The sequence below is a fragment of the Gobio gobio genome, assembly GCF_949357685.1.
Source record: "Gobio gobio genome assembly, chromosome: 5".
Classification (NCBI taxonomy): domain Eukaryota; kingdom Metazoa; phylum Chordata; class Actinopteri; order Cypriniformes; family Gobionidae; genus Gobio; species Gobio gobio.
In genome coordinates, this window is record NC_137101.1 from 61,295,585 (window position 1) to 61,308,349 (window position 12,765).

At 38.8% G+C, this 12,765-nt stretch overlaps 1 protein-coding gene across 1 annotated transcript; it reads right to left on the minus strand.

The window, feature by feature from the left end:
* Positions 1 to 280: 280 nt before the first annotated feature.
* LOC307126658 (uncharacterized protein) lies at positions 281 to 12,529 on the minus strand. The gene is made up of 3 exons (XM_079817293.1): positions 12,464 to 12,529; positions 9,204 to 9,931; positions 281 to 1,838 (listed from the first exon to the last, which is right to left on the minus strand). Exons 2-3 carry the CDS (start codon positions 9,868 to 9,870, stop codon positions 946 to 948), a joined length of 1,560 nt encoding a protein of 519 aa, XP_079673419.1. The 5' UTR covers positions 9,871 to 9,931; positions 12,464 to 12,529; the 3' UTR covers positions 281 to 945.
* Between the last annotated feature and the right edge of the window lie 236 nt (positions 12,530 to 12,765).

Here is a 12,765-nt window from a genome sequence, read left to right on the forward strand (position 1 = left end):
CACTAACCAAATTTAGTTTAAAGAGTTTTTCAAGTGAGAAAGTAGTTTTTTAAAGCTCAAATCTGTGGTTTATTGTTTATAGTACATATTCACATATTGCCTGAACAACATATTAATCGGTTGAGTTTTATATTTCATTTTGGTTTAAATATACATGCAGTAACGATAATCAATGTATGCTTTGCCTGGACCACATTTGTGTGGCTATTAATGTGTAAGATTCTTAAAATGAAAACGAAGAGGCAGAGTTGTGTTTTAAATTTTTTTTAGTTTTATTGTTGTCTAAAATATACATACAGATAACTGTGAGTAGCCAGAGTGAGCTGAGTGACGGCATCAAGAATGCAGTTTCATATGCAGAATTACTGGACTGTGTCCTCCTGTCCTCGGGAGTATGTTCTGCTGAATCAAACTGGGCAAGTCCAAACTACCCAGGATGCGAGAGTGAAACTCTCAAGCATTCAGATTAAAAATACACTATATTGCCAAAAGTTTTGGGACGCCTGCCTTTACATGCCATCCCATTCTTAATCCGTAGGGTTTAATATGAAGCTATAACAGCTTCAACTCTTCTGGGAAGGCTTTCCACAAGGTTTAGGAGTGTGTTTATAGGAATTTTTTACCATTTTTCTAGAAGCACATTTGTGAGGTCAGGCACTGATGTTGGACGAGAAGGCCTGGCTCTCAGTCTCCACTTGAATTCATCCCAAAGGTGTTCTATCGGGTTGAGGTCAGGACTCTGTGCAGGCCAGTAGAGTTCCTCCACACCAAACTCAATCATCCATGTCTTTATGGACCTTGCTTTGTGCATTGGTGCGCAGTCATGTTGGAACAGGAAGGGGTCATTACCTCTTAACGGGTGTAAGGCTTCTCTCCAGTGTGAATTCTCATTTGGGCTTTAAGTTTCTCTGTTTGAGTGAAACTCTTTCCACACGGTTGGCAGATTTAAGGCTTCTCTCCAGTGTGAATTTTCATGTGTTGCTTAAAGCTTCTTTTTTTAGTGTAACTCTTTCCACACTGTTGGCAGGTGTAAGGCTTCTCTCCAGTGTGAATTTTCATGTGTTGCTTAAAGCTTCCTTTATAAGCGAAACTCTTTCCACACTGTTGGCAGGTGTAAGGCTTCTCTCCAGTGTGAATTCTCATGTGGGCTTTAAGATGCCCTTTTTGAGTGAAACTATTTCCACACTCTTGGCAGGTGTAAGGCTTCTCTCCAGTGTGAATTTTCATGTGTTGCTTAAAGCTTCTTTTATGAGTGAAACTCTTTCCACACTGTTGGCAGGTGTAAGGCTTCTCTCCAGTGTGTATTCTCATGTGGGCTTTAAGATGCCCTTTTTGATTGAAACTCTTTCCACACTCTTGGCAGATGTAAGGCTTCTCTCCAGTGTGAACTCTCATGTGGCCTTTAAGACTCACTTTTTGATTGAAACTCTTTCCACATTGTTGGCATGTGTAAGGCTTCTCTCCAGTGTGAACTCTCATGTGGCCTTTAAGACCCCCTTTTCGAGCAAAACTCTTTCCACACTGTTGGCAGGTGTAAGGCTTCTCTCCAGTGTGAATTCTCATGTGTTCCTCAAGGTTTCCTTTATAAATTAAACTCTTTCCACAATGTGGGCAAATGTAAGGCTTCTCTCCAGTGTGAATTTTCCTGTGGACTTTAAGGTGTTGTTTTTCAATTAAACTCTTTCCAGGCTTTTGAGTGATTGTTTGTGAGGAAATCTTTTCAGTCTTTGAGCAACTAAAAGATTTTTCTCCAGTTATGAAATCATGATTTTGCCCATATGGATCTTTCTCTTCCATGTCATTTAGTTCTTGACTCTTCACTTTCAGTGCCATCAGATCTAAAAGAGACAAAAACAAGTTAGCCCCAATATAATGGCACAAAAAACAAAAATATTTGAGGCTTCAAAACAAAAAACATCTATGCTACATCCTATACCTAGTAAGCTACAGAAAGAGGGGTTACATTTCTTTAGGAAAACCTCCAAAAAATGTTTGGATTCTATGTTGTTTTCAGGAAACTGCCACATTTGTTATTGAAGTGGTTTGGAATAGAGGGCTTTGCGATTTGTGGAAAATACCTCATTGCGATTTTTCTGACAGATTTTACGATTGCGATCCGATTTGCGATTTAATTTTGTGAAGTCAAGCTTCAGCTACACTCCCTCTAAATTAAAGGAGTACAAGATGCTTATAGGAGCCAAATGTAACAATCTGTTTCAACCACTAGATGGCAGTGTGCATCAGTGGTGTAGGTGGGGTCACCAGTAATATCACATGATATTTAAACTTTCTGCGGGTTGTATCAGTAGGGACAGGTGGCGGGAACATATGGTTCTTACAATAGAATCACAGCTTTAAACTCTGTAACAACAGCCTATACATTTGAGTAAATTGACAACAAGTGAAAAGAAACAGAAAAGCAAATAAATTTTGCTGTGTGGACATTGTTTATTCCAAATCATGAGTCAAGAACATCTTACCACCTGTCCGTGGCTTATAGGAAAGCCATTACAAAAGTAAGAACCTTCTTGGACTAAGAGGATATCGTTTGGAATAGTTTTCTTGTGCATTGGAATGCATGGAGGAATTCTGTAAATGGAAAGGGTTTCGGCTCACGCATATGGCAGAGTGAGTGACTACTACTGGAGTGTGGATTGCTTACTAGATGTATTGCAGAGTCTTGCACTGAACAATGTTAAATGGGGAGAAATCTTCAAAGCACTATAAAACGCTGGTGAGTTAACTTCTAAAATGTGTATTGTCTGTAATGGCTGCCATTCATTGAAAAGGTGTTCTCGTCTGAAGAACATGACACACAGAGAAAGAAAATAGATTCTGTTTTGGCTGCTTGAAGACTGGGCATGTAAGTAAAGACTGCAGAAACCCATTAATCTGTGAAGTCTGCAATCAAATGCATCCCTCCTTGCTTCACATAGAAACCAAAAGCAAACCATCACCATTGACAGTAAAAAAGCTCTTGTCACTTTACCTGCTTGTGGTCAACTTGGGGCCGGGAATGAAGAGTGTGTTCTGTCCATCATTCCAGTACAAGTCAAGGCAAAGTCAGGTACCATGATTGTCAACACCTATGCGTTTTTGGATCCTGGAAGTTCAGCCAGTTTCTGCATTGAACATCTTATGTGAAAACTGAATCTTACAGGAACAAGTATACTGCTCCGTACTTTAGGCCAAGAAAGGTCAGTATATTCAAGAATCAATGCCGGTGAGCAAGAATAGCATTCTCACTCAGAATGACTGTAATGATTATCCATATCTGGAGAGTATCAGAACTACCAGTATTAATGCAGAGGTTGAACTGTTGATTGGTCTCAATGCATCAAATCTTGAAACAGAGGGAAGTCATTAACAGTCAAGTGCGAGGACCCTATGCTGACAAGACTCTATTGGGGTGGGTTGTGAATGGGCCACTAAGAGGTGGTAATAGTTGAAAAGGAATGACTGGCTGTCCTGTAGTCACTGCCAATTGGATCTCAGTTGCCAGGCTGGAGGATCTGTTGATATGTTGATATAATCATGATTTGAATGAGAAACTGTCAGATGATGATGTTACCATGTCCAGAAACAACCAACAGTTTGTGGAAATAATGGAAACCACAGTCAAGTTTGAAGAGGGTCATTATTATATAGACTTACCTGTTAAGTCTCCTGATATCATCATGCCAAACAACAGCGTGTCCTGGGTCTACAAAGGAAGTTTAAAAGAAACCGTGAATATCAGCAAGAGTATACATCCTTTCTGTCTGATGTAATACCACCTGAGGAAGTACCACCTCACAAGTTGATCCGAGAAGATTGTAAGGTTTGGTACATACCACACCATGGTGTATATCATCTGGAAAAAAAAACTTAGTAGTGTTGGATTGCGGTTCAGTGTTTGAAGGAACCTCTCTGAATGGTCAGCTGCTGCAGGGCCCCTATCTCACTAACTCTCTGTTGGGAGTTCTTACGAGGTTTAGACAGGAGCCTGTCGCTTTGATAGCTATATACAAGCCATGTTTCATCAGGTAAAGATTTCCCAGAAACGTGGACTTCCAGAGTTTTTGTGGTGTCCTAGTGGTGCTGTGAGACAGATAGCTATGGAGTATAGGATGAAAGTACATCATTTTTTGGGCTGTATCCTCACCCAGTTGTGCAAATTATGCATTAATGAGGACTGCAAAAGACCAACAAGCACACTTTGACCCTTGTCTTTTGAATACCATTTTTGCAACTGCATTTATGTTAGGAGAGTCAAGAGTTGCTCCATTAAAGCAGATGACAATCCCGATGATGGATCTTACGGCTGCGGTTCTTGCTGTACGAGTTGATAGAATGCTAAAAAGGGAGTTGCAGATTGATTTGGACTCATCTGTGTTCTGGACAGAGAGCACGACTGTACCGAGATATATCCAAAATGAAACGAAGTGGTTTCATACCTTTGTAGCAAATAGAGTGGCTGTCATAAGAGATTCAACAGATTTTGTGCAATGGGGGCACATAAAGTCAAGTGTAAATCCAGCTGATGAGACATCTAGGGGACTTTGTGCTGAAGAATTTTTAGCATGTAAGAGATGGCTTAAGGGACCTGATTTTCTTTTGAAAGAAGCATGGCCCAAGTCCAACATGAATCTGTTGTCAATATCTCCAGATGACCCAGAGATCAAAGTGAAATGCACAGCACATGCCTTTGTCTGTCAGGTTTCAAATTCTCCAACCCTTCGGTTTCTAAGCTTTTCTGATTCTAAACTTTCTGATTTTGCAATAAAACCTCTGTCGTATGGATGCTCAAGGTCAAGGAGATGCTTATGCAGTTTGTGAAACAAAGGAGGGCTTTACCGGCATTTACTTGTGCAAAGAGTGCTCCAGGTACTGAATCAAATAGATTTCATAAAATACGAAAGAGGAAGGCCAAAATGGGTGGCAAATCATTGACTGCTGATGATCTCATGTAAGCAGAAATCGCTATTATTCAGTATTATCAGCGAGAGATTCCCGATGAGATTATTGCATTGAAGGCAGGAGCTACTGTCAAGAGAAAGAGTGACATCTTTTGGCTTGATCCATTGCTGGACAATGGTCTTTTGAGAGTACGACGGAAACTTGCTAAAGTCGCCATGCCTGAGGAAGAAAGGCGTCCAGTTATCTTGTCAAAGGACCAGGCTGTTTCTCAACTTATCTTCAAGTATGTACATCAGCAACTGGGCCACACAGGAAGAAATTATATGTTGTCATTTCTCCGTAAGCGTTACTGGATAACTAACGCTAATTCTGCTTGTCGGAAAATAATCTCTCACTGTGTCATATGTCATCATCTTCAGGGAAAGCTTGGAGAGCAAAAAATGTCTGACTTGCCAGCAGAGAGAGTTTTACCTGATTTACCCCCATTTACAAACGTTGGAGTTGACTACTTTGGGCCCATTGAAATCAAGGGAGGCCGAGGAACTGTTAAACGCTACAGGATAATTCTCACCTGCATGGCAAGCAGATGGCTTATACTGTAAATACAAACTCCTGTATTAATACTATTCGTCTGTTTATGTATTGTTGTGGTCATGTTGCCCAGTTGAGATAAGATAAATGGTACACATTTTTTGGGAACTGAGCGAGAGCTGAGGGAAGCAGTAACTGGGTTAGACCATAACAAGAGCCAACGTGCATTGTCATCCAGAGAACTTAAGTAGATATTCAACCCTCCTGCCAGGTCTCACATGGGTGGAGTTTGGGAGAGGCTTGTGAAAAGGTGTTGTATTCAACCCTTAGACAACAATCTATGGTTGATGAAAGCTTTCATACTCTTCTCTGTGAGATTGAAGCAGTCTTTCCCGTCACATTACAAAAGCCTCCGACGATGTGAATGATCTTGAAGCACTTATTCATATTCTCCTTCTAAAGTAATACAAGTAAACCAGTAATGACTCCTGGAGTTTTTGATGAGGGAGATTTGTACATCAAAAAGCGATGGAGACGGGTACAATACTTGTCAGATCTCTTCTGGAAAAGATGGGCAAGGGAATACTTACCATTACTTCAAGAGAGACAGAAATGGATAAAACGACGACAAAGCTTTACCATGGGAGACCTTGTTGCTATCATGGATCCTTTAGCTCCTTGTGGTTCATGGTTTAAGGGAAGAGTAATTAAAACCTTGATAGGCCTGTGTGGGTGATAGCAGGGGACTTTAATCAGACGTGTCTGAAAACAGTACTACCTAAATTCACCCAATATGTCAAGTGTGCTACTAGAGGGAAAAATATACTGGATCATGTGTACTTCAAAATTAATAATGCATACAAGGCTGTTCCTCTGCCCCACTTGGGGAAATCAGATCACTCTTCACTGCTGCGTTCCAGCTACGGCTGGCATAAAAGCTAAAAGCAGACTCTCCTTGCTTTGAGTGAACCCTTAGTATTTCTAAAGACTTGATCCTGATGATCTGAGTGATCTGTTGGGTTTGTATTCTATCAGCATATCTGCAATGTATTTAGGTCCTAGGCCATTAAGCGATTTATATACCAGTAATAATACTTTAAAATCTATTCTAAATGTAACTGGAAGCCAGTGTAAAGACCTGAGGACTGGTGTGATATGGTCATATTTTCTGGTTCTGCTCATAATCCTGGCAGCAACGTTCTGTATGAGCTGCAGCTGTCTAATGGTCTTTTTGGGAAGGCCGGTGAGAAGACTATTACAATAGTCCACCCTGCTGGTGATGAAAGCATGAACGAGTTTCTCTAGGTCTTGTCCGGAAACAAAGCATCTAATTCTGGCGATATTTTTCAGATGATAGGAAGCTGATTTAATTATTGCTTTGACATGACTACTGAAACTCATGTCTGACTCCAAAATCACACCCAGATTCCTGACTTGATCTTTAGTTGTTTGACCCCTAGCTTCAAGGTAGGCGTTCACCTCGAGAATTTCATCTTTGTTTCCAAATGCAATGACTTCAGTTTTGTCTTTAACTGAAGATGCATCAATGCATTTGCACAGGGAGTCAATGGGGCCGTAGTCATTTGGTGATAGGGCTAAGTAGATCTGGGTGTCGTCAGCATAGCTGTGGTAAGCAATTTGGTTATCTCTCATTATTTGGCTGAGTGGCAGCATATACAGGTTGAATAGGAGTGGTGCAAGAATTGACCCTTGTGGGACTCCGCATGTCATGGATGTCCACTCAGACTTATGGTCACCTATACTCATATAATAACCTCTCCCTTCTAAGTATGACCTGAACAATTTGAGGACCATCCCAGAAAGTCTGACCCAGTTTTCCACCCTGAGGTCGAGTAGTACCAGCACTGATAATTTACCTGTATCTGTATTGAGGTGAATATCATTTATTATCTTTATGAGTGCTGTCTCTGTGCTGTGATGTGGTCGGAAACCAGATTTGAAAATTGTCAAAAGTATCCGTTTGAGCTTGAAGAATTTGTTCAGCTGATTGAAAACAACTTTTTCAATGATCTTGCCTATATGGTGTTATCCAGATTACTCTTTTTCAGGAGAGGCTTAACTACTGCGGCTTTAAGGGACTTTGGAAGGGTGCCAGAAAGAAGTGAGGCATTTACCACTTCTAGGAGATCTGCTTCTAAAAAGTGTATTTCAGTGTGGTACTCCAGTTGTATGGCAGCAGACAAGGCACCCCTCCAAAGGATAATAATTAATATTAATACTAACCCCCCCAAAAAAATCACTGGTTGTTCGCTACTCTCCCTGGAAAGCATTGCTCCCACTCTCTCTCTCAAAGGCCAACAACATCACCAAGACATATCACATCCAGGGAACCACCTGTTTAACCTTTTGCCCTCAGGCAGACGGTGCAGATCCTTAAGATCAAGGACCACAAGACTAAGGGACAGCTTCTCTCCAGTGGCTATCCGGACCTCGGAAGAAAGGGAGTGTGATGATACTCCCAGTGCACTTACATATTTAACACTTGTATGTATAAATCTTTACAAAAAAAGTAGATATTGGGTTATGTTCCTTAAAATATATTTTTTCAGGCCTCTTCCTTAATATTTTTCCTAATTTAATGTGTGACGTCGTAATAATAAGTATTTGTCAGTAGGGGTGGTGAAAAAAATCGATTATCGATTAATCGCGAGTATGTTATGGACGAGCATGAATCGATCATTAAATTTTCAAAAATCGATTTTTTTATTTATCTAAACCTGACACTACCACCGTGTGTGTGTGTGTGTTTATTAGATGAATGTAAATCTCTCGTTAATGCTGAGATGATTCTGAGGGAACACTCTAGAAATCCTCCCGCCTCGCCTCCTCTGGAGCTCAGGCACATTAGCATTAGCGCGTTAGCACGGCTCAGATTCGCGCACAAACACCGAATAAACGCCTTCAATCCGCAGATTTATGAGCGCTTCAGATGAGGGAGCGCGACACACATCGACGCGCACATTCGCGGGAATTAAGGCGATCCTGAGGACGCGATGAGCGGATCTCACACACACACACACACACAGCCGGACTGATGCTGGAAACACAGTACAGTATATAAGCTGAAGCTACAGTAAGTTGTTCAAAAATGTTCATTTTGTCTTCTTAATGATTAAATTGGACAATTTTCTTCTAGAAAGACAAGGTGTTTGGAGAAAAAACTTCTTCTTTACCTTGACATGTTTTGACTGCAACCTGCAGTCTTCCTCCACCTGAACACGTTGTCTTTCTAGAAGAAAATTGTCCAATTTCTACAGTATGTTGGTTCTGATCTACTTCCTAAAGGAAATAAGCCTTTCATTTATTTGTTATTGTTTAGTTCAACTTGATGAGTCACAACACAATGTGATGTATTCATTTCTGTGTAACTACACGACACTACACGACAAGTGCTTTGAGTTGTTGTTACTCAATAAAAGAGTTAAGTAATTCAGTAGCTGAATTTTTTTTTATACTGCAATCACTTTGTAGTGTATTTTCGTTTACTGTTGTGAAATGGAAAATCAATAATCGCTAATCGAGAATCGTTAATAATCGAAAATCGACTGTAATCGAATCGGGACTTCAATAATCGTAATCGAATCGAATCGGGAAATCAGACAGATTAACCACCCCTATTTGTCAGGTCATGTGATATCTACATGTCTGTCCACATGAGGCAACCCACTTAATGTAAGATTTCAAAAATATCCCTCATTTCTGTAGAGCTGGACATTTGAATAAGGATCAAATGCTTTGAGAATGAAACCAACCTGTTTGTTCCTCAGTTTCTTCATGTTTCTCTCTCAATGTTTCTTCAATCTTCATGTCTTCACTCTCCTCTTTAATAAACTGCATCTTTGTTTGTCCATGTGTCAATGTTTCTTCAACCTTCACGTCTTCACTCTCCTCTTTAATAAACGCCATCTTTGTTTGTTCCTCAGTATTTTCATGTTTCACTCTCAATGTTTCTTCAACCTTCACGTCTTCACTCTCTTTAATAAACGCCATCTTTGTTTGTTCCTCAGTATTTTCATGTTTCACTCTCAAAGTTTCTTCAACCTTCACGTCTTCACTCTCCTCTTTAATAAACGCCATCTTTGTTTGTTCCTCAGTATCTTCATGTTTCACTCTCAATGTTTCTTCAACCTTCACGTCTTCACTCTCCTCTTTAATTAACACCATCTTTGTTTGTTCCTCAGTTTCTCCATGTGTCAAGGTTTCTTCAACCTTCACGTCTTCACTCTCCTCTTTAATAAACGCCATCTTTGTTTGTTCTTCAGTATCTTCATGTTTCACTCTCAATGTTTCTTCAATCTTCACGTCTTCACTCTCCTCTTTAATAAACGCCATCTTTGTTTGTTCCTCAGTATCTTCATGTTTCACTCTCAATGTTTCTTCAATCTTCACGTCTTCACTCTCCTCTTTAATAAACGCCATCTATATGATAGTGTGTCACGTGGATCTCAGTCGCTTCACCAGGAGTTTTTCTGTGTTTGTCCTGTTTAAGATGAGAAGAATTAACAGAAATGTAAACACTCAAAACTAAATCTCTGAGTGTGTCTCAATCAGCTCTAGTTCAGACACTGATAAAGGACAAAAACGGTCATAAAACTGCCCATAAAAACACTCTAAATACAACAATTATTGTAGTAAATGAGTAAATCATAGAGACAGAAAAGTCACTGTAACAGGAACAGCTAGGGTTGCCAACTTCTGGAAAAGAAAATAAGGGACAATCGTGGTTCTTTATAGGAAAATAAGGGACACTCAAAATATTTGTACTGTACCGCACAGTTTGTTTCATTTCAGTATCTTCAGTTAAGTGTGTGTATAAAAGGTTGTGTCAAAATCAACCACATTTCAGAAACTTTCCCGGATTTTGTTCATTTTGTTTCTGAAGAAAGATAAACATAAATGAACAAAAAGTAAATTTTACTGAGTAAATCAATATTTTGTAGTGGGGGCCAGAATGACAATTTTCACTGGGGTGTAAAATGACTTTAGATAGATGGCAGCATCATTATTGTATTTTTACATAGAGATTGGTAGGGCTATTAGTGAAATCTGTTGACTTTAGCAATCTTTGTTGCATTATATGCCAACGGTGACAGTTCAAAAAAGGGAAAAGCACTTGTGTTTTTTGATCAAAGTTTGCACGCCTGTAGCTCATTTTGAAAATATCTTAATAGATTCTAATTTTTAAAACACCTTTTACTTTCTTAATTTTTTAAGGCCCAATAATTTCCAGAGATATTGGGATCTCAATGTGGCTCCATGAGTAAATTGGTACACATGTTCAATGGTCACACATTTTCTGAACAACAAATAATGTTGAAACTAGAAATGTATCTCGATTTGTTCTATCAACACAATTGAACATTCCTGTCTGAGTGCCATCAATATTGTGTATGTAATTCTAAAAGTATTAAATATATCGCAATAGCCTTCTTTATTCTCATTCTCAATAAACTTTTCTTTTGTTATCTTAATTTTAAAGGCCATATATGGTTCAGTCCCATAGATATACTGTGGCTCCATACTCAAATTATTGAATATTTTTTACACCAAGGGATATTAAATTTCACCTCTATTTAAAAGATTGAAACTTAAAAGGTTTTTTTTTTCAGGAAGAAACAAATTTGAAAGCATAATAACTGAACGGAATTTATTGGAATAATCTCAGCCAATAAAATATTTTTTTAAACAATGGCACTTAAAATTTAGAACTAAATGTTGTTGCAACCATGTATGAATAAATAAAAATGCATATATTTCGATTAAAGAGAACTTAGAGGATTGCTTTTGGTGCTTGAGACTTTATTGGTTATTTTGTGTTTCAATAATGAGGTTAAGAATACGCTACAAGTTACTTAGAGAAAAAAAACTTGTATACTTATTTAACAACATTAACTTACAATAGTGAAAGACGACTTCTCTTTTTGATCACGTCTTCCCTCAAGGAGAGTGCATGTTTTTTTTTATTGGTTGAATGTTGGACTCACGTTGAATCACAATAATCACTTTGTTTGCATACACCCAAACTGATTTGCCAATCAGAACACGAACAGTGAAAGGGATTTGTCATTAGCGCGAGCCACTCTCTGTGAAGCGGGAGCAGGTCTTAAAGCCTTCCGCGAACGACTATGTTTGCAAATCAAACAGTGATTTGTCTCAAAGGAATGATTCATTCTCAATTTAGAGCGTATGCCTGAATACGGGATATGAAAGCCATACGGAACGCAGTTTGTCCCATATTCAGGCAAGCCCTCTAAATAGAGAAATAATCATTGATGCCTTAAATACGGGACGATTCCGTATTATACGGAACGGTTGGCAACCCTAGGAACGGCCCAGTTTATGATTATATATTTTTATTCATTGATTGTTTTCTCTATAATGAAGTAGTGTACTTAGTGGATTCTGGATTGTGTTTAACAAATAAAAGAGTGACCATTAGTTCCACAAACACAGACAAAGATATTCTATACTGATGTAGAAATATATGAATGATACATTTAAACCCTTTTCTTTGGCCAGATTGTTTACTTGAATCAATTCTTAAATAGTTAAAGGTGTTAGCTGTAATCTTACACTGGAAAATGATCACTTACAAAGGATTAAATTCATCACAAGAATATAATGAACAAAGCTCACAGAAAATGGCCACAGGTCGGAGCGAAGCAGGATTTTACCTCCACCTCCTCCTCCTCATGTTGAGCCAGGAAAACCCCTGTGTTGAGTTTCATAAAGCTCAGTTTCTCTCATCTCTACTCGCCAGTGACCGAGTTCATGTTTATGATAAACTGATTCACGGTATAAAGATATGATATATAGAGAGAAATGAGATGCATCTTCTCTGTTACTCATGTGTGGATGAGCTTTACTCACACACAATACAGTTCATTAATGTTAGATAACGCATTATAATGTTAAGTTCATTACAGTCAAAACAGTCATTTCTTGTTCAAACTATAAAATTGCCTGAACAGTTAGCATTGATTTAAACACTTTAAAAGCTTAAAACACAAACCTTTGTTCAGCAGAATCACAACAGATGCAGGAGTGTGGCGCAGTCTTATGACATCACAACACCACTACAAAATAAAAGTCCTGATCACATGCTCAAGTCACAGATGTGTGTAGACATTCACATACAGATAATAAAACACATATCAGTCGAATTCTTGAAGAAATACATATTTAAATGAGTGTTGGTCAATGATGTGCTAAAAAAAACTACCAAAGAAAGAGTTTGAGCCACATCTAATATGTGAGATTCTGTTCTGTGTGTTGAAACCATTTACAGCGTTGGGAACTTTTTTCAATGACACT